This window comes from Nematostella vectensis, chromosome 7, assembly GCF_932526225.1.
Source record: "Nematostella vectensis chromosome 7, jaNemVect1.1, whole genome shotgun sequence".
In the NCBI taxonomy this organism is placed as follows: domain Eukaryota; kingdom Metazoa; phylum Cnidaria; class Anthozoa; order Actiniaria; family Edwardsiidae; genus Nematostella; species Nematostella vectensis.
This window is the reverse complement of record NC_064040.1, coordinates 16,664,043-16,686,851: the sequence shown is the minus strand read 5'-3', so window position 1 is coordinate 16,686,851 and position 22,809 is coordinate 16,664,043. Positions and strand designations below refer to the sequence as shown.

The following is a 22,809-nucleotide window of genomic DNA, read 5'->3' as shown; positions in this document are numbered from 1 at the left end:
TGGTGGTGGTGGCAGCGGCGGCGGCGGCGGCGGTGGTGGTGGTGGTGGTGGTGGTGGTGGTGATGGTGGTGGTGGCGGTGGTGGTGGTGGTGGCGGTGGTGGTGGTGGTTGTCGTGGCGGTGGTGGTGGTGGTGGTGGCGGTGGTGGCGGTGGTGGCGGTGGTGGTGGTGGTGGTGGTGGTGGTGGTGGTGGTGGTGGTGGTGGTGGTGGTGGTGGTGGTGGTGGTGGTGGTGGTGGTGGTGATGGTGATGGTGGTGGTGGTGGTGGTGGTGGTGGTGGTGGTGGTGGTGGTGGTGGTGAAAAAGAAAAAAAATATAGGAAATACATAACGGACAAATGAACATTATTTGAACCCGCGTAACTATCAGCTATTACCTGTTGATTTTGTTGATGCTTATAGGAAGATCTCACCCGTCTTATGCGTTTCAGGGACTAAAACGAGTTTGAGAAGGGGGGACTTGTGACAGAGAAAAATAACGAAATGATTAGATGCCGTCCTTCCCAATGTTAGGTCTGAGTTCACAAAGGATTTACCCTATGTAGGATTCAGACCTGGCCGTCGGCAGAATTAGGTTTTAGTACGGTTTAGGATTTTGAGTGCAAAACTGATTGGAATGTTATCAGTCATTATAATCATGTGTGTAGCTTGCCATGCGCACTAGCACGGCTAGCTGTTAGTGTGTGACATCCGTAGTCAGTAGCAACATGTAAACATTACGTAAGTCACGGGAGCTCAAGGGTAACCGACACGCCCGTGGGGGGGGGGGGGGGGGGGGAGTTCGTTCCTCGGACGCTCATTGGCTGAAGCCTTATCTAAACAGAGCTAAAAAAAAGCATTCCATGGCTGTCAGTGTCGGATTACCTATGGTACGCCGTCGTAAAAGCATATAAAAAGGGAGATGGGAGACACGGTTATACAGGGAGTTGAACAAAACATATGAGAATGAGAAACAGACAGAGAAAGATCTTTTAAACCTACAGATTTTAACAGCGTGAGCGAAGTTAAAACCGGTACCTCCCCCAGCCAAGTGGTCACAGTGGGTCATAGTCGTTCTGTTACAATTGACTGTCAGGGACATTGCTCTTTGTTGTGTTTCGCCGGCTGTCTTGTAAGATTTTAGGCTTACTGTCGACTTATGCCCGCACAGCTGTGCGGACAAATTTTCGGGGATATTCGCATCGAGTTAGCGACAAATGCATTTCTTCCGGACTGAATGGTTAGACACTTTAGCTCCTGGTTTGGTCCTGGTTTAGAACACTACAGTGTCAAACTTGGTCCTGCAGTGTGATTGTAATTTTGTTGTCTGGTGCCTGTTGAGGTTTTTCTAACATCGCTAACATTTGTGTGACGAATGCTCTCTGTGCCATTGGAAGTGTATTTCCATCCTCGTCCCCAGAGTCTTCTGGGGAATTTTCAGTATGGCGTCAGTAGTAGGGTAGGTATGGAATTAGCCTGGTTTTTGAGGGGGAATACATTATCTTGCGTTCAGTTCCGACGGCCAATCATAGACGGTTATTCTATTCCGACGGCCGTCGCATCTATTCTATTTCGACGGCTATTCAGTTCCGACGGCCGTCACATCTATTCTATTCCGACGGCTATTCAGTTCCGACGGCCGTCACATCTATTCTATTCCGACGGCTATTCAGTTCCGACGGCCATCACATCTATTCTATTCCGACGGCCGTCGAAGGACGGCTACTAAGTTTCGTAGGCCAATGCAGCCGGTAAATGTTAAACATAACCTGCCTATATTACCTCCAAACGTGGTCTCAAGTCACAGTTAGACTCAAAGAAAATAGCCGTGAAGAACATCTCTGATTGAATGATAGGGAAAGCGATGCGACGAGGGGGAGTAAGTAGAGAAAAAGAAGATGCTGAATATATTGACGAAAAAACGTTCAAGCTCAAAGTTGTCTTATTGTAAAACGAATTCTTTTTCTTTATTTTTTGTGTGTGTTTATTTGGTGAAATGAGGCATGGAATCTGACAACGGCCTTTATTATCGCTCCCATTGCCAAATTGGAGCGTGTTTAGGCAACTTGTATTTATCCCGACTAATTTATTCAAGCAAACTTCCCTGGCAGATGCGGAAAACAGCAAAGCACCGTATGAAATTGGGAAAACAATTCAACAAGATTCCAGAACTCCTATACAAAGTTAAATAAGAGACTCAACCGAAGTATGTATTGATTTTCATAAGATTTACATTACTCTTTTTGTCAGTCAGGTTCACCAAAAACTGGATCTCAACTCTGCCTACACGACCATTTGGGCATTTGGATTGACTACTTTGTGAGTATCATACCTACTTGTTTTTACAGAGTGATGCATCATGATATGCAAGCTGTGGCATAATGTAAACATGAATTTAAATTTACTTTTAAAATTATTGAGCAGCACAAGATCTCTATGCATTGTCAGCTTGGGTTCAAACTAAGTTCTGTATAGAAGCTCACTTCACCTTGTGTTATTGGACAATCAAGCAGTACACGTAGTGTTATCTCCCCCCTCCCCCCAACAGCTACTGGCATCTGCAGCTGTATCAAGATGGTTGGGACGTTCTGGTCAAGGGAAGGGGACAGAGGAAAAGATCTTGGAAGGTGTTTAGAAAAGTTGTTAGTGACGTGGTCTAACACACGTATTAGGTGCCTCTAAATTTTAGAAACCATTGAGCATCACATCTGCTTGAGCGATCAGGTAAAAAAACATTTTATTCTAAAAACACACATGCACTATTTTTTTACTGTAATTATCAAGAAAACATAAAAGATCTACAGTAATAGTAGAAAAGTAAATGATTATTTCGAGGATAATTGGTAAATTTACTTAGAGTGTGCATCTTTCTTTGCAAGGAAAAATCTAATTATTGCATGCTTTTGCCTATATGCTTTTTTTTAGATGCTGATTCATTTAATCGTGAGTATTTTCTGAAGGACATTGAAATGTTCTCTCTCTGACTTGCTCTCCCCATCCCCTCCCAACATGTTACCCGAGCAGATTACTCAAATCACCTGGCAGAAAGCGGAATCATTTGATCACTGAAGACCACTGAAGTGATCAGCTACCATCACGTCAGACAGAAAGAAATACTGGAATCCCTCCCGATACTCCAGGTTCGCGGTCACGTCACTGGTGGAGAATAAAATACACATAGCCTCGGTCGGGCTGTAGCTGAACGACCGGCATGCTGTTCGGCCTAAGCATTGTGTCAAGCAGTCCAGAGTGTCGGCCTCCAGCATTGTAAAGATCACGTGATCTTGAGGGAGAACCGAGGGTTGCTGATGCTTCATGAATATCTGATCACCCTGAGGTTGCACAGGGTCTAAAGCAAAAAAAGGCATGTTTGGAAGAGCAGATATACTAAGACTTTGATTAAGAACTTAACTGTTAGTTAGCGGATTAAGCTCTAGTAATGTAGTAGTTTGCAGGGCCGTAGCTGCCGTAGCTGAACTGAGGCAAGAGGGGGGGGGGGAGGGGGGATGTAACAGCCGCCCAGAGCAGGAATTTTACCAAAAAAATGGCTTTCCCCGAAGCAACGACGAACAAAACTTTCAAGCCACGGCCTTGGTTTGGATTCGAAAGTGCCAAATCACATCCTCGATAAAGTAGTCGTGAAAAAGTATTTTTTATGGTATAAGTGTATATTTGGCTCTTTATTATTAACTAAAAATGTTGATAAGTAGGATTTTTGTGTGAACGTTCCAACTTACCAGTTACGTGGAGGTAGAATGATTTAGTGTCTTGGCCAAGATGGTTTGACGCGACGCATTTCCAACTTCCTTTAGCGGTCAGCGGTACTTTGTCAAACACAAGCGCATTGTCTTTCGTCCGATTCTGGACTAGAGTGTTGTTGTGTAACCAAGCGATGTAGATGACCGCGTCACCGGTGGCCTGGCACTGCAGCTTGATGGATTTACCTTTCTCGACTTCAACATCAGGAAGGCTCGGCAATATAATCGGAGTGCCAAAATATCCTGAAAAAAAATTCAAAGAACACTGAAAGCAAATGAAGGCGCATGGATTCCATGATTGATAAAATCTTTTTGCCATCTTTTATAGGGTACGAGGAAATCATTTGGTGTTTTACTCTTGACGATTTTTTAACGATTCGAGACATATCCTGAAAAAAAATTCAAAGATCACTGAAAGCAAATGAAGGCGCATGGATTCCATGATTGATAAAATCTTTTTGCCATCTTTTATAGGGTACGAGGAAATCATTTGGTGTGTTACTCTTGACGATTTTTTAACGATTCGAGACATACATTGCTTGACACTTCTAACAGCCAAAATAATATATTTTACTTCTGCTGTCAAATACCTACCGCCATCCGATTTTCTCTTGCAAATGTGCCCTGCTAACGGTATAGCGCAAGAATAGACTTCCAGCTTTCCCTCCATCAACACTACACAGTTCCTATCAGAGCTATTAATAGGTTCACCATCTCGCCAGAAGTCTTGAAGCTCTGCAATGCGTCCATCTTCCCAGCGATACTCTCCTTCAGTTTTGTTATCATCCGCTCCAATAAAATACCTAACGTTTGACAGAAAAAAACACACTCAGCGAATCTTCCATAATTATTAAATACGGACCCAGCATGACTCAACAAATGACTTGGAATAGTCTAGATGATTCTAGTATCATATGAGGCCAAAAGAGCATAAGATAAGAGAGGGACACTTTGGTATTAACCGCGCGCCATGTCGATTCCGAATCCGGATATTTTTAGTAACCACCACCCCACCACTGCGCGTGAGCATTTTTACTCACCCTACCCCCGCGCTTTGGCATTTACATCTTGTTGTTTGCCGCTATTTTGTGACATGAAACCGAAAAAAAAAAAACCACCCTATTTGCACAAATATCATCGAAAATGTCTTTCTAGCATCAAGGATATGGGCAGTTGCAGTTTATTAAGGGCATGTAGTACTTCGAGGATTGCAAGGTTTCCAAAGCGAGACTTCATTCAAAATCAAGAGCGGAAAACCTCGTGCTTCAATCACCGTTTTTGCTCTAACTTGCTGCTTCTCCGCCGTGGTTTCTAAACATTCATTATCTTCCTAATGGTCAAACGAAATCTGTAAGTTAGACATTAGATATAATATCGATTTTTGTGAATATTCCAGTGAATTTAGAAGGAATCCAAGAAAAATACATTTAATAAAACTATCCTTGTAGCGAGGGAATGCATTTTTGTGATGATCAAAGCCAGCAAGCTGAAGTATCTGAGCTTTTGTAAAAGTGAGAAAATAAAGAGGAAGATACTACTGTACTTCTTTGATGTTGTTATTATTATATGTTATATTATTATGTTGTTATTATACAAGCTGGAGAGTTGGAGTCGGGATTTGAATCAAACGCAGTATCACAGCCATTTTATCGCTCGTCGGTATTTTCTTTCTCACTTGACTTCGCCGCCCAGACAAACAAAACAGTCAAACTATTCAGCTTAGCTTTCTGTGAGTATATTTGCCAATCTTGGTAACTTAAGTTAGACTTGTTTTCTTCTTCCGAGTTATTTTACATGATCTCTTTTCATTCCTTTCGAGTTCGCAAAACAACAACACGCAACCCGCGGGGGAGTAGGACAAAATAAAAGTAGCAAATCCTGACGCGCAGTGGTGGGGTGGTGGTTACTAAAAATAGCCGGATTCGGAATCGACATGGCGCGCGGGTAATACCAAAGTGTCCCTCTCTTATCTTATGCTCTCTTGATGAAACATATTATTACATGAAATATCCGTACTTTTTTATGAGTTCTATTTTTTTAATAATCCTTAGCAGAGCGTTCGGAAACATGGCGTAAGGGGCCGTGCGTTTTTAATCCGAGACTGACCAGCTTACAGGGCCGTGACCCCTACAAGGAAATGACCAAAAGGGGATTTTTGCCCCACCCCCATCCCCTTCAGTAATTCGAGGTCTGGGTCATGCACTACACGGTCGCTAAACAGGCGCGTACCCAGGATTGGCTCAGGGGGGGGGGGGGGGGGGTGGTGCGGTGATGTTTAGCGCGCACCCTGCGCACCGGCCTGTGTACGAGCCTGTTAAAGTTACAACACAGTTGAGTTCAAAATCATTGCCTTAGAATTGACTCGTTGTCATTCCATACCTGGTGTCGATCCTCAGATTGGCACTAAGCGCTTTTAGCTCCTGTGCGTCTGTTATATCTGTCAGGTTCGCACCTTTCTCATAGCATTTCACTCGCGCTCCATCTTTGTCGAGCAATGCTCCTTTGTTCACGCTAAAGAAATAGCAGTTTTCTGTAAATGGAAGCCATCCTGGAGGACAAACAGTCTCTGTAAAAAAAGATCAAACCAAGGAAAATAACACCGATAAGGCCATATAAAAATATATTGTCGTTTTTGGTCGCCACCCGCTTTATCTATATATTAACTTTTCACATTGGTGGAATGACAAGATGTATAAATAAGATTTCTGTTTGGATGAAGCTAATGATGCTTTATTCTATTTTGGTTTTAACAGTAATTAGCATTTCATTTATTTGAAATTGGGAAAAAGTTCACAAAAGCATGCCCCAAGATCCCCCTATAAAATATTTACACCCCTGAAAAATGGGCTCGAAATCAACTTTTCTCCTGGCTTGGTGGTGTTTAAGGCCTGCTCCGTCGCCCCTTTATGGGCGTGTCCAAGCCAGTGTACCTCCCCCTCCCCAAATCCCACACACACATACAATAATTTCAGCTTTTTTTTGGGGGGGGGGGGGTGGGGGCTTAATTTTTGGTAGCCTTTTTTGGGGGAGGGTCGTAATTTTTGTGCTTTAAATTGGGGAAAGGTCGAAATGTTTGAACTAGAAAAAAATTAAACTTAGAAGCCCCCTCCCCCCCCCCGATAAATAATGGCCATTCCCTAAGAAGAATCGGGCGTTGATTGGTACACAAGAATACCTCGGGAGGATGTTCAGAAGTCTTTGGAAGTCGTTTTATGGGAATGGCACCTTCATTGGAATTCAAACAGAAATTTCAGGGATTTTTAGCCCAGTGAAAATTTCCAAAAGTCTCCAGACATGAACGCATAGACTGGTGCTACGTATATTACAGAGGTTGGGAACCGGATCTCGTTAACCCAAGGTTCACTTACTTTTTCTGTGTCCAATGACTCCAGCTCTGGCGCAAAACCAATTGTCGTACTGATAAACAGTGAGGAAGACAAGTCGTACGGCGGAAGTGACAATAGGCCTGTCAAGCTCTGATGTGACCACCTGATCCAAGCCGTTTGAATTTCCAGTAAATATCTGAATTGAGAAATAATAAAACACACATTAATCAAAAGAGGACGTTTTTCTAAAATAAAATGGCGGAAATCCTGTGATGACTCGGTTTGAGGGAGATTCAAAGCTGCAAAGCGAAATTCACAAGCCAAAATGCATAAGTTCGTTTGATTTGGAAAAGATCACTCTCAAGCTAAGTTTTATTTCAGACGATTTCTTTACCGAAGAACTAAGGCGCCATTTTGAATTCTACGCCATAAAGAAGAAAACAACTAAAGCAGCTTTGAGCACCTTGAAAATCCAGGACTACCCGTAGTAATGCGGGGCTATATTCAATCGGATGTAGAGAGGGGGGGGGGGGGGTATATATGAAAATGTCAAGAAATAATGATTTACGTTTTTAGACCCCATACATGGACCTCCAATCTCTCTCCCGTTAATTGAGGTTGAAAGAAATTTAGTTATGCCATACAATAGAGAGTGTAATGGTAATAGCTTACTCTTGGGACTGATGTTCCTTTGTCTTTATATGTGGTCATTTGGCCATGTTGATGATACATCACTTGAAAGGTCTTGACATAGCGGGCTGATATGATTCCACGGGGTTGCACGGCAACGGCAGTTATCAGCATGACGTGGCTTAAGTTAAACTGCAACCACGGCTTACGATCCAGGCTGAACACATTGCACCAGGAAAATAAGTTGCTCTGAAAAAATAGACGACCTTCCCAAGGTGGATTGGTGTCTCTGTAAGATGAGGCTGTTATCTGGCTATCAGGGAGTTCTCCACTGGCAATCCCCAGGTCTGTTGGAGAATCTAGGTAACATAATTGAGTGAGTTCTCTGATAAGAATCTGACCACCCCCGGAAAACGGGGTTATGAGAATGGGCAAAACCAAGCATTACACAACCACACCCTTTCAGTGCGGTGTTACGAGAATGGGCCAAACCAAGCGCTACACAACCACACCCTTACAGTGCGGTGTTACGAGAATGGGCAAAACCAAGCGCTACACAACCACACCCTTACAGTGCGGTGTTACGAGAATGGGCAAAACCAAGCGCTACACAACCACACCCTTACAGTGCGGTGTTACGAGAATGGGCAAAATCAATCATTACACAACCACACCCTTACAGTGCGGTGTTACGAGAATGGGCAAAACCAAGCGCTACACAACCACACCCTTACAGTGCGGTGTTACGAGAATGGGCAAAACCAAGCGCTACACAACCACACCCTTACAGTGCGGTGTTACGAGAATGGGCAAAACCAAGCGCTACACAACCACACCCTTACAGTGCGGTGTTACGAGAATGGGCAAAATCAATCATTACACAACCACACCCTTACAGTGCGGTGTTACGAGAATGGGCAAAACCAAGCGTTACACAACCACACCCTTACAGTGCGGTGTTACGAGAATGGGCAAAACAAAGCGCTACACAACCACACCCTTACAGTGCGGTGTTACGAGAATGGGCAAAACCAAGCATTACACAACCACACCCTTACAGTGCGGTGTTACAAGAATGGGCAAAACCAAGCGCTACACAACCACACCCTTACAGTGCGGTGTTACGAGAATGGGCAAAATCAAGCATTACACAACCACACCCTTACAGTGCGGTGTTACGAGAATGGGCAAAACCAATCATTGCACAACCACACTCTTACAGTGCGGTGTTACGAGAATGGGCAAAACCAAGCGCTACACAACCACACCCTTACAGTGCGGTGTTACGAGAATGGGCAAAATCAAGCATTACACAACCACACCCTTACAGTGCGGTGTTACGAGAATGGGCAAAACCAATCATTACACAACCACACCCTTACAGTGCGGTGTTACGAGAATGGGCAAAACCAAGCGCTACACAACCACACCCTTACAGTGCGGTGTTACGAGAATGGGCAAAACCAAGCATTACACAACCACACCCTTACAGTGCGGTGTTACGAGAATGGGCAAAACAAAGCGCTACACAACCACACCCTTACAGTGCGGTGTTACGAGAATGGGCAAAATCAAGCATTACACAACCACACCCTTACAGTGCGGTGTTACGAGAATGGGCAAAACCAAGCCTTACACAACCACACCCTTACAGTGCGGTGTTACGAGAATGGGCAAAACCAAGCGCTACACAACCACACCCTCACAGTGCGGTGTTACAAGAATGGGCAAAACCAAGCGCTACACAACCACACCCTCACAGTGCGGTGTTACGAGAATGGGCAAAACCAAGCGCTACACAACCACACCCTTACAGTGCGGTGTTACGAGAATGGGCAAAACCAAGCGCTACACAACCACACCCTTACAGTGCGGTGTTACGAGAATGGGCAAAACCAAGCGCTACACAACCACACCCTTACAGTGCGGTGTTACGAGAATGGGCAAAACAAAGCGCTACACAACCACACCCTTACAGTGCGGTGTTACGAGAATGGGCAAAACCAATCATTACACAACCACACCCTTACAGTGCGGTGTTACGAGAATGGGCAAAACCAAGCGCTACACAACCACACCCTTACAGTGCGGTGTTACGAGAATGGGCAAAACCAAGCGCTACACAACCACACCCTTACAGTGCGGTGTTACGAGAATGGGCAAAACAAAGCGCTACACAACCACACCCTTACAGTGCGGTGTTACGAGAATGGGCAAAACCAAGCGTTACACAACCACACCCTTACAGTGCGATGTTACGAGAATGGGCAAAACCAAGCGTTACACAACCACACCCTTACAGTGCGGTGTTACGAGAATGGGCAAAACCAAGCGCTACACAACCACACCCTTACAGTGCGGTGTTACGAGAATGGGCAAAACCAAGCGTTACACAACCACACCCTTACAGTGCGATGTTACGAGAATGGGCAAAACCAAGCGTTACACAACCACACCCTTACAGTGCGGTGTTACGAGAATGGGCAAAACCAATCATTACACAACCACACCCTTACAGTGCGGTGTTACGAGAATGGGCAAAACCAAGCGTTACACAACCACACCCTTACAGTGCGGTGTTACGAGAATGGGCAAAACCAATCATTACACAACCACACCCTTACAGTGCGGTGTTACGAGAATGGGCAAAACCAATCATTACACAACCACACCCTTACAGTGCGGTGTTACGAGAATGGGCAAAACCAAGCATTACACAACCACACCCTCACAGTGCGGTGTTACGAGAATGGGCAAAACCAAGTGCTTCACAACCACACCCTTACAGTGCGGTGTTACGAGAATGGGCAAAACCAAGCGCTACACAACCACACCCTTACAGTGCGGTGTTACAAGAATGGGCAAAACCAAGTGCTTCACAATGCAACCACACCCTTACAGTGCGGTGTTACAAGAATGGGCAAAACCAAGCGCTACACAACCACACCCTTACAGTGCGTTGTTACGAGAATGGGCAAAACCAAGCGTTACACAACCACACCCTTACAGTGCGGTGTTACGAGAATGGGCAAAACCAAGCGTTACACAACCACACCCTTACAGTGCGGTGTTACGAGAATGGGCAAAACCAAGCGTTACACAACCACACCCTTACAGTGCGGTGTTACGAGAATGGGCAAAACCAAGCGTTACACAACCACACCCTTACAGTGCGGTGTTACGAGAATGGGCAAAACTAAGCGTTACACAACCACACCCATACAGTGCGGTGTTACGAGAATGGGCAAAACCAAGCGCTACACAACCACACCCTTACAGTGCGGTGTTACGAGAATGGGCAAAACCAAGCGCTACACAACCACACCCTTACAGTGCGGTGTTACGAGAATGGGCAAAACCAAGCGCTACACAACCACACCCTTACAGTGCGGTGTTACAAAAATGGGCAAAACCAAACGCTACACAACCACACCCTTACAGTGCGGTGTTACGAGAATGGGCAAAACCAAGCGCTACACAACCACACCCTTACAGTGCGGTGTTACGAGAATGGGCAAAACCAAGCATTACACAACCACACCCTTACAGTGCGGTGTTACGAGAATGGGCAAAACCAATCATTACACAACCACACCCTTACAGTGCGGTGTTACGAGAATGGGCAAAACAAAGCGCTACACAACCACACCCTTACAGTGCGGTGTTACGAGAATGGGCAAAACCAAGCGCTACACAACCACACCCTTACAGTGCGGTGTTACGAGAATGGGCAAAACCAAGCGCTACACAACCACACCCTTACAGTGCGGTGTTACGAGAATGGGCAAAACCAAGCGCTACACAACCACACCCTTACAGTGCGGTGTTACGAGAATGGGCAAAACCAAGCGCTACACAACCACACCCTTACAGTGCGGTGTTACAAAAATGGGCAAAACCAATCATTACACAACCACACCCTTACAGTGCGGTGTTACGAGAATGGGCAAAACCAAGCATTACACAACCACACCCTTACAGTGCGGTGTTACGATAATGGGCAAAACCAAGCATTACACAACCACACCCTTACAGTGCGGTGTTACGAGAATGGGCAAAACCAAGCGCTACCCAACCACACCCTTACAGTGCGGTGTTACGAGAATGGGCAAAACCAAGCGCTACACAACCACACCCTTACAGTGCGGTGTCATAAAAATAGAAGGCACTATATTACAACCACCGAAACCAGAAATACTCATATGAGAACTGGTTTTGTCGAATTTGAAAAAGTTCTTTCATACAACTTTTTTTGCCACACCACATTATAATCAGTCAGAATGCAGGAATCTCGATATATATTTTATGAAATCCACTCAACCTTTTCATTATGCACTGCACCTAGAGGTATTATACAATGTTTTTAAGTGGCCTACTGCAGGATATCCCACTCGTCTTGTAATCTTCCTAGCATATACACACTTACCCTAAGGCTAGTAGAAATATTAGGGGTTTGCTACAGCTACAGTGCCACTTGGAAGCATTGCATAACTAGTATTTATTAAGAAGGAAATCAGTTTTTTATTTTACATACCGTCATAATCACAGCTCATTAAAATGATATTAATATCAAAATAAATATTTACATCTTTAATAGTGAAACAACTACATTACAAGAACATTGACCATACCATTTTTTTACTTGTCAACTTTAAAGTCCATATAACATTTCAGAGTTGATAGACTTTGTCAATTCTTTATATTTTCATCTTCCAAATGGTATGTGGTTCGTATGGACCCTATAAAACACGCGTTCGCGCGAATAACTCAAATCTGTAATATTGAGGTATTTTGGTCAACCTTCGGAAAAAAGGCCGTGAACTGATAGGCCCGGGTCCAGTCATTTGTGACGTAGATCGAGATGTCAACCAAATTACATGAGAAAACATAATGCGCGCGTTAAACCGGTTCCCGTCTTCATGTCTTTTTAGTTATTGCTAAAGAACGTTGTGTGGTTGAAACTTTTACCGTCATCTTTATATCTTAACCTGGTAGTCAAATGATTATTTAACTTCAGGAAACAAATCTGCAAAATTTAGCAGATAGTTTTTAGTCTTTGAATTGTTTTTGCATTGTGCGCGCGCGCTGCATCCGCAATCAACTATGGCGACATTCTCACGAGCGCGCGCTGTTTTTGAAACCTACAACAAAACGATATTTTCTTTTTTCGCATACAATTCTCGACTTTAAATTATTCTTCGCTTCATTGTGGGTAGCATTGCAATAGAAAACAATTCGCCAACATTTTGTGGTATTGCCGTCTCTGAATTTTAACGGATTTAGGAAAATAAGTTGTTTCAGATTTTCCCGCCAAAACTTGGAATTATTCACTCGATTCAATCTCCTTTCGCGCGGCCAGGAAAATTTTCAAAGATCTGTAGAAAATTCAAATTTCAATCAAATTCAATTCCCTTTTCAGAATTTGAAAGTTTATCTATGCTTTGTTTTGGCTAGATTGATATAAATGAAAGGTTTTAAGAACTTTAAGACATTGACCCCTCAACCGGCCTGTACCGGCCTTGAGAAGTACCTACAACCAAAAAAAAAAAATAATGCAAAATAAACACAACAAGATAAAGATACTCAGGCATCAGTCTAAAGGATACTTGGTCTTGCAGATATGCATTCAACAAAGATGATAGTAACTACTTTTAAGCCAAATAATAGCACAGGTTCTTTGACAAATTCCAAATCGGACAAGGAAAGAAAAGCAGAATCACACCTCTTAACAAAGAGCTCAAAATACCACACAGATGGAGAGATCAGCAAATACAGCTCAAGACACAAATATATACCTTTATTATCTTCCAGGTTCAGGTTGAAGGCTTGTGAAACCACTTGGATGCCATTCGGATTGCAAAGCATTCTGGGATATCCAGGGAAAATTTCACGAGGTGAAGGCCAGTCAACACTCCTCTCCCCAAAGTCAGATGAAAAGTTTTTTCACCCCGAAGCCAAACAAATCAATTCCAGGTCATACAGGCCCAGAATAGCAGCGTAAACAATTTTAGAATTAATTTGGTTTCAGAAAAGACAGCATTTGGGAGAGCTGTGGTGATTCATTGGCAAAATTATTTTCTCATCTAGGCAAAGCCAAACAAGAAAACATCACCTTGAATCCACCTTTGCTTGCAAATATCCATAAGCACAGCACTCAATTATGCCCCAATAGATTTCATGACGTCCTAGGACACTCTCCCAATATGCTTACAGCTGTATTTTTGATGAATAAATACGAGGAACTATCAGCAAATCAGCACATCGACAAGGGATTAGAGGTGGGACCGCAAAGCACTGTTGGAAAGTTAGGATACCGCTGACTAGGTGTAGCGCTGTTTGAATTTGACGGGCTGTATAAAACTCAAAATAGGGGGAGGTATCTGTTTTCAGTCTGTTTTTTTGTACATTCAGCTCAAAAATAGCCAGGAGTTAATGGGTTAAACACAGATTAACACTTGTCCATATTTGTAAGGTGATATTGTAAGATCACTGTAAGTGTGAGATCACTGTTTTACAGAAATATGTCGTACATTGTCCTCTCGGCACTTGAATACTTAAATATTGACATCATTAAAAAAGCTGATAAGGGCTTAATTCATATAAAACGGAGTAGCAATTGGTTTCTTCGAATAAGCTTGTTTGATACATTTGTGCATGTACCCAGCCTTTAACATGTTAAAAAAACTAAAACGATTTTTTGTTAACCAGCTTACCGCTCTAAGTGAGGTCCTCGCCGCATCCCTTTGATTGCGTTCAGTAATAACATAAGAACTAGTGGTAGCAAGCTCGTTCTCCCTTACTAAAGACAGAGTTTCCCTTACTTCAGTAACATATCCTTCAAAATCACTGTAGGCAATTTTGAATAACTTTAGACCATGGAATCCGCGCTTCCCCTGCCATTTCGAGACACAAAAGGCTTAAGAAGAGCTCAAGGTATTTCTTTCTGAAAATCTGGACCGACAGTGAAACATGAGAACTAACATCCGCGCGTCGTGCAAACGCGCAAATTTCCCGTCAAAAACTTTATTATGCAAGCTGCTTCATTACCCAGCATTCCCTGCTTTCTGGTGCCAGTGGTTAATAAATAGCGCATACCAAATTAGATAACAACCATAATATCGTTCAACCACCTGAAGCAGTGAAAAAAAAATTCAATCGTTGACTCGAACTGACTTCAGATACATTTTTCCTTTCAAGTTTGAGAGTTTGAAAGCTTTTATAAACCTAACGATCGATTGATGGGAATCAATACAACCCTCAGATAAAACCGCAGATCGGAAGTATTGCAGACTCAATCCTGGTTTCATTGCTACACAACCACACCTTTACAGTGCAACCTGGAAAAACTATAAACATCGGTCCAGAGAATCTATATATAGCACGATCATATTTTGTAAAGCGTATAATTATAATTATTTTTAAATGATAAACTATTTTTTGTTTCATTTTACACGATGTAATTGGCGCAATGCAATAATTTTGAAATACCTATCAAACTTGTAGTAGTTTGAGAATTGTAAACAGCCAATAAGTGTGGGGCTCCGTTTTCGGCAGTGTCAAAATATATCTAGTAGGGGGTCGTCTCTAGTAAGAAAATAGGCTTTTCTATAAAAATTTGTACTCTTTAGGGGTTCGTAAAGAAAGACGCTACGAACCAACGTCTTCTAAACAAAACACTTTGTCAATTTGTCATTCGGAGTAGCTTTCGAATTTTCTGAATAGCTCCCCCATCGCTTTACCCCGAAGAACCCCCAGGAATTCACCACTATTTACTCCAAATAGCTGCAAATTGCTTTTCGGTATGTATAACTTACATTTTCCGTTGGTGTAGATTTCAACTCGCATTGTCGCGTGTGTTTCCCAAGACTTTGGAAGGAAGCGTACAGTTCTCGTGTAGATAGCTGGCGATAGGCGGTGCGTTATTACAGTTTCAGAGTCGAAATTGCCAGAGAAGATCTAAAAGCGAATGATTGATATCTAAATTTTGGCTGGAAGGCGAAGTTTCAAGAGCACAGAGTCGAATCACTATGGAAAATCACTTGGGATGGGGGGGGGGGGGGGGGGGGTGAACAGGCCCCAAAACACTAGACACCGACAAGTCCAAATACTAAAGGTATATAAGACGTCTGCTAAACAATCCCGGCCTTATCCTCGCTTTTTTCCGAATATCCCGGCGCCCTATTTTGGGACATCGTGGCGTAAATGTCTCGCCTTTTTTCGTTTTTATTTATAATCTTTGCGTATCACTTACCTTGGCTACACCACTTTCTCTGTATTCTATCATTGTGCTGTTCATGTGTTCATAATCCAGTTGGTATGACTTAACCCACTGAGGCTGTTTATTCATTCCTTGTGTTGCGATAGCCGTTACGAACACAGGCCCAAAAAAGATAAATATTTTCAACCAAGGCTCTCGGTCACTAGTTGCGGCTATCCAGCCATAATCTGTTATAGCTTGGTTAGCTCCACCGTGGAGAAGGCGGGCTTCGTGTGCAGGATACTGGGAGCTGTACTTTGAAGATGCACTCACTGAACTATCGGGTATGTCGTGGCTGTACATACCAAGGGGAGTCAAGGGATCTGGGAGAACGAGAATGTTAGTGGATTCACCCTTTCGGCGCTGGAAAGTCACGTGCGTTTTGCGGGATGAAAGTCCAACAAATCGTAAGCAACCCGCGACAGTTCGGACAAGTCAAAAAGCGTGTGCTTTCGTACGAATAAAATGGGGACAACAAAGCATTGTGATCATGGCACCTGTAGAAATGAATCTAGATTCCTGCAGTTATAGCAGAAAAATGGCAATGGGGACCCTGTACTTTTCTTCCATTTTCCAGGAGAATAAAAAAAAAAAAACAGAGAAAGATAAAAAGAATAAATGAAGCGGTGCAAACAAGGAGATTTATTAAAGTGTGGCATAAGAATATTTATATTTGCAGCTTGCATTTTGTCGGCGAAAATGGCACCACAGAAGATGATCCTGTACCCTCTAATCCGGCTCCTTATATCCCCCCCCCCTGAAAATTTCTATAACTTCTGAACCATAGCAGCTAAAGAGGCTAAAACTTGGTAACTTTTCCTAAAATCTATCTGCAGACGTTTTGATACCATTAGCATGTCAAGGAGACGCTCCATGTTACCATGGCAACCCTTAAGTTGAAAACACATAAGTTTCCCAATAACTAAACAGTTGTGAATTTTTCATATTTTGGTCCTGTTTCTCAGAATAAAATGTCTGTTTTGACTTTATAAGTTTGTTTAGGTGACAAGTTTCACAACAGCGCTAGAATTCTTTTTTAATTTATTTGAAGGGGAGGGGTAGGTAAATTTCTCTCAAAGCTGTTGGTAAAAATATTACTATATTTACTAGATGACACTTTAAAAGCTAATATCATGCATTTACCATCACTATGAGCAGTAATAAATGCATGCAAATACCTTTTTCTGTAATAATTCTATTTTTCTTTTGCAAAAATCATAAGAATCTAGGATTCAAGATGGCGAATCCAAGATGGCGAACCCAAGATGGCGGAAATTCTTACAAAAGAAATGATTATACGTTTTGTGGCTTTTTTGGATTGAAGAGCCGTAAAAAGGTTGATTCTGACATATTTGAATGATGCAAGATAATTTCAACCCGATATCTGATAATTTAGGCAATACTGAAAGTATGGCTAAAAGTCGTATTTATGACGTCATTGTGACGTCCTAATTGCTTCGACCACACCCAAAATAAGGCGTGACGGTTCTTTGCATTCTGTTGATCATTGTCTGTAAGTTTGATGTTCATAGTCTAATCGGTTCATGAAACACGGAGGGGGCCCTTTTAGCCTCCTCCCCAATCACCCAGTCTAAATAGGGTTAAGCAAAGGTGCGCAATTCTTTTTTTTTTCTTGTGTGGAGTCGAAAATTGCATCCCACCGTTCATTGAGGAAAAGGGAATAGTACTCACCTGCGTCACAACCCTTTAATTCCAGCCTTAGGCACACGTGAGCAAACCACGTGACAGGGTAGATCCTGAGTCTTCGCACAGCAATCTTCGTTTTCAGGTGAAGCTTTTTTATTGATTCACGATCACGGTTCCCTTTGAACTGAAAGATGAAATTGATTAACAAAACCACGATGTAACAAGAAGTGGTAAAATTCTTTTCTAAAAATTGTTTTAGCAGCAAAGATTCAATCATCAAAGTTCAAGATAATTTAATTCAACGCGATTAACCGTAAGTGCTAAAACATTTGTCTCGTATACAATATCAATTTCCATTGTCCTTGTTGCTGTTTATATATGTTTGAATTTGGGATCTAATATTCTTCACTCTATATGCTACATATCAAAAGCCTAAGGCAATTGGCTTCTGCTGTTGTGGTGACAAGACAGGGGTCTTGTGTAGAAGTAAGATGTTATTAATCTATACCATGGGCTCTGTGAGGTCTTTCTAAACGCGAGTTCTAGTACAATGGTGTTCTCACGAGAAGCCAATCAAATTTCGTGTCTGCGAAATTTGATTGGCTATGTTGTTTAAAATGTTGTTTATATAACTTTATGAAATTGTAAACTTTATGAAATTTAGCAAAAAGAAGTTCTCTCGGAAAACGCAAAAGCGATCTCAAGTTATTGAAAAAAAAAAAACGATGTTCCTAGCACGATCTCTTTTCAAAGAATTGAGTTGATACTAGAACTTCTTAAAGCACGAAGATTAGAGCAAAAATCTAGCAAATCTTCGACTGTATTCTCAGGACAGAGCTAGCCTCGCCTACAATTTTCTCTACAAATCTCAAAATAAGAAAATAACGTTTTTAGACTAAGCTTTGTCTGCCATCTTTTTTTCTTAGATTTTTCGCTAATACAAATCCTGACAGCCCTATTAATATGTTTAAATCGTAGTTCTGCATATTACCATAAAACTGTGAGACGACTTGTTTCAGAAATTGCTTGAAAAAGTTTCGAGTATATCCATCCCAGGCCCTTGTTAGTCGCATTTTTTATCAGTTTTCAATATGATCGCGCACATAATAGACCTAAACGGGCAACAACAAAGGCCAGGTAACACGATTAATGTGTTATCAGTAGATTTCGATTATTAGCTTACTACTGAATCTTTATAACGAAATGTTAAAATAGCTGAATTTTACAAGAGTTTCTGGCCATCAACGGCAACAAAACGAGGTCCGGTACCACTACTTTTGTTTCGAATTTGTACTTATCAAACGATTAGATTAGATTATGAAATTATTAAATGGAATCTGTTCATAACTTCAATGTCAGAGCCTAAATAATTAAAATAACAGTTACTTTTTAGAGGGTACAGGGCTGTCTGAAACTTACAATTCGAGTGGTGCTGTTTTCAGTGTAGTTGAGCCAGTGATCAGCAGTTATCCCATAAGCCAAATAAAGTGACGTCACGAAGTAGTCCTTCCGGGCATCTCCTTGAATGAGGACAGATGAGAGCATTTTTACTTCTTCGAGGTCTATCTGTATGAACTGGCCAGCGGTATCATTAGCGGCGCACCACGCATGCTTATTGTGAAGCCTTGCGTGTTGTGGACCGTGTGAGGCCTGGGGCGGGAGCGTGGATGACGCAGTTAGGTTGTTGTCGTGGATATCCCCGGATGTCAAACCTAGCGAATCGGAGCAATCTGGAAATATCGAAAAAAACGATTTTGAAATTATGAGATATAATATAGAAAAAAGTGCAAAAATGATCCTGTTACTTCACCTTCAAATTCTCCTTGAATACGATCCACGAACACCTGGAATAAGATGAAATAGGAAAAAATAAGAAAATAGAATGGGAACTCTTAAAACTAATAAAAGTGTGAGCCTTTAAACAATTTTACAAATTTTATAAGGACTGGCTGTTTTGTATTTTTTCTGGTCGCGATTTCTTCCAGAAACGACAATTTTTTTTTACGGATTTTAAGTGCCCCTAAATTCCAGTAACTTGTTTTTAATATTTACTTATCCTGAGATAAAGAATAGGTAAAGAGTTTTCATATACGGCATAGATTCAAGCGTTTAAAAACAGCTCTTCCTTTTCACAAGTTGACCCCAGAAATGAGCCCGCGCGCAGCGAGAGCTTGCATCAAGCTAAAATGTGCAAGAAAATATCTAATCGAGTAGCTTTTAAATGACTAATTTCACTTTGAAGAGGTCTGGAATGTTGAGTTTAAAACGGAATTCCTTTTTGCATTTTTTGTTTGGCCGCTTAAATAATAAGCTTAGATTCGGCTCCGAAATCTGCTCGCTATCGCTCGGCCTCTTCGTTTTTTACGCAAGATTAAGCTCGGCTAAATAAGCTCGGCTAAATAAGCTCGGCTAAATAAGCTCGGCTAACTAAGCTCGGCTAACTAAGCTCGGCTAACTAAGCTCGGCTAACTAAGCTCGGCTAACTAAGCTCGGCTAACTAAGCTCGGCTAACTAAGCTCGGCTAACTAAGCTCGGCTAACTAAGCTCGGCTAACTAAGCTCGGCTAAGCTCGGCTAACTAAGCTCGGCTAACTAAGCTCGGCTAACTAAGCTCGGCTAACTAAGCTCGGCTAACTAAGCTCGGCTAACTAAGCTCGGCTAACTAAGCTCGGCTAACTAAGCTCGGCTAACTAAGCTCGGCTAACTAAGCTCGGCTAACTAAGCTCGGCTAACTAAGCTCGGCTAACTAAGCCCGGCTAACTAAGCCCGGCTAACTAAGCTCGGCTAACTAAACTCGGCCAACTAAGCTCGGCCAACTAAGCTCGGCTAACTAAGCTCGGCTAACTAAGCTCGGCTAACTAAGCTCGGCTAACTAAGCTCGGCTAACTAAGCTCGGCTAAATAAGCTCGGCTAAATAAGCTCGGCTTTCCCGTCTTTCACGCAACTAGCGCCTGTTGAACATGCTAAACATTCGCGAACGTAAACTCGCTCCATCAGTAGAGGGACTTCAATGTAAGCAATATATGGAAGATTTCTTCATGTCTAGAGACTAAGTAGCGCAATTTATTTTTTGTTTTCAGCTTTATTTAATGGTTTCTAAGAGCTAATAGTTAAAATAACTTTTAGAATGTCGCTTTTAGAATACTCCGTTGAATCAAATAAACGGAATTTTCACGCTGATGTAATTTTCGTACTCAAGATCTATTTGTAAAATACTTCAAAAGCCTTTGAAATCCTTAACATTTTTGGTTTTAAAAATTCCTTCTTTATAAAACACCTTTAAGGATTTGGGTGAACCAAAACTTTACCCGCTCTACTACAAAACAACTTGTATTATTTATCATGGGTGTTGTTTTAAAAAGTAATTTATGTAATTTCCATTTATGATATTTCCAGCTCCTTGGGTATAAAGAGGTAAATGCTCTACTTACCAGGATTACGACAAGCTTCGCAACCTGCCTTGTTGCCCATTTTTCTTCTTTCATCCTTAAGCTTGTCCTTAAAGCTCCATATAGTTTATTTTGTCCTTAAAACCGTATTGCAGCTTCCATACCTAGCAACTGCCCTTTCAATACAAAGTTCTGGATACATTTCATACTGTGAGTTAATTATAAAAGCCTCTCGACCATTCGTATGTCGGTTCCAGGGGAGTCAAGGAATGCCACCCCCCCCCTCTATCAGGGTGCTAAATCACGACAATTCTACTTCTTTTAAAAATTGGTTTCTTCATCCGGCATGGTGTCCCCAGAATCCTTCTGTCTGGGGCGTAGGACTTGTTTACACAGGAGGCGCAATCGGCGTGGAATTGGCCAAACCATGCAAAACCTGGTAGAAGTTTTACACTTGAATTCAAAACCAATACCGATTCTTATTCAGTGCCGCTATTCCCTAGCCTCCCGTGTACCCTCCCTTAGTGTCAAATGCTACTGTACAGGACACGAGCTTTCCCCTAAACTAATAAAATCTCGCTCCCGTCTTGGGGTTTTCGGTCCGGGCTCAAAATTACATACCGCAATACAATATGGGTGTGTAAGTTATTAAAAAAAAGAAAATAAATATCCAAATGTTGACCGATATTGCGGGGGGGGACTGGGTAGTTTGAGTGAAACGGCCTAGGAGCCGCGAATCGCCCCCCGGGCCTCCCAGCCCCGTCTCTGTATATCAGGCAGATGTTTCGCCTACATAAACAATCGGCAAAAGCTAATTAAGGCCAAATCGATTTCACGTACATAAACAATCGGCAAAAGTTAATGTAGGCAAAATAGATTTCGCGAACACGAATAATCAATTAGGGGCAGGTGTTTCGCGTGCATGAATAATAATTAGGGCCGGTGTTTCGCGTGCATGAATAATTAATTAGGCGGTGGGTTTGCAATTAGAGATTCGTATGTCCTGTGGTATACCGAGCGTTCGAAGGATGAGGTACTGAAGGGATTATTGCGGGTGGCTGAAGGCCGGCCACGCAAACATGTGCGGCCGAAGGTGCATGGACACCTACTGCAAGGTGACCTCCAAAGGCTCCGTATGGGCATCCCCCTCGCCGTGCCGTGCAGGATCTGCGGCGTAGGGACTCGGTCGGAGACGCGGTTGTGCCGCCCCTGCGGAGCGAATCGTGTAGGGCAGTGGATGCGTGGCGTCTAGAGGCGCGCTCGGAAGCGGTTCGCGCTCGTCCTGTCTGACATTGCGGCCCGCGGTGCGGTCAATTAGAGACTGGGTGGCACGGGGCATACCCGAACTCCCAGTTAGAGACTGGGTGGCGCGGGTCATACCCGGGCACTCATCCCGCCGGTTGTGACACGGGCAGTTGGAGATTGGGTGGCACAGGGTATACCCAAACATGGACGCTTATATAGAGGAGATTCTCGATAGCATGCGTGACAAAGAGGCGCCCGCCGTACTGGCAGGGCTGGTCCAAAACATCCTGGACGAGGACATCCCCAACGATGTCAAACACAGGCTGCTTAAGCCGCTCGTACCGGAGAAGGTGTGGACGGAGGAGGTCTGGCGCGAGTTCGACCCTCTGCTGCCGGGACGGCGGCAGGAGGGCCCGGAGAGCTTAGACCCCGAGACGTACTACTCTCTCTTCGTCGGCGGCGCCCATCTTCGGTTCCCAAGCGTGGATGCTACTCTACGGGGTCGGGACATAAGCGCCAGTGTTTACCAGGAGATGCGAGATCTTGGTGAAACAGGTGTGATTGCTCTGAAGCCGGTTGTG

General features: G+C 43.0%; 1 protein-coding gene across 1 annotated transcript; it reads right to left on the bottom strand.

The window, feature by feature from the left end:
• Positions 1-2,737: 2,737 nt before the first annotated feature.
• Positions 2,738-21,565, bottom strand: LOC5516010. Its single transcript, XM_048730324.1, has 12 exons — positions 21,026-21,565; positions 19,406-19,439; positions 19,015-19,325; positions 17,641-17,779; positions 15,943-16,271; positions 15,506-15,647; positions 7,734-8,050; positions 7,104-7,257; positions 6,115-6,301; positions 4,330-4,538; positions 3,715-3,978; positions 2,738-3,326 (listed from the first exon to the last, which is right to left on the bottom strand). The coding sequence occupies exons 1-12, from the start codon at positions 21,077-21,079 to the stop codon at positions 3,040-3,042; spliced, it is 2,427 nt and encodes an 808-aa protein (XP_048586281.1). The 5' UTR covers positions 21,080-21,565; the 3' UTR covers positions 2,738-3,039.
• Positions 21,566-22,809: the final 1,244 nt, after the last annotated feature.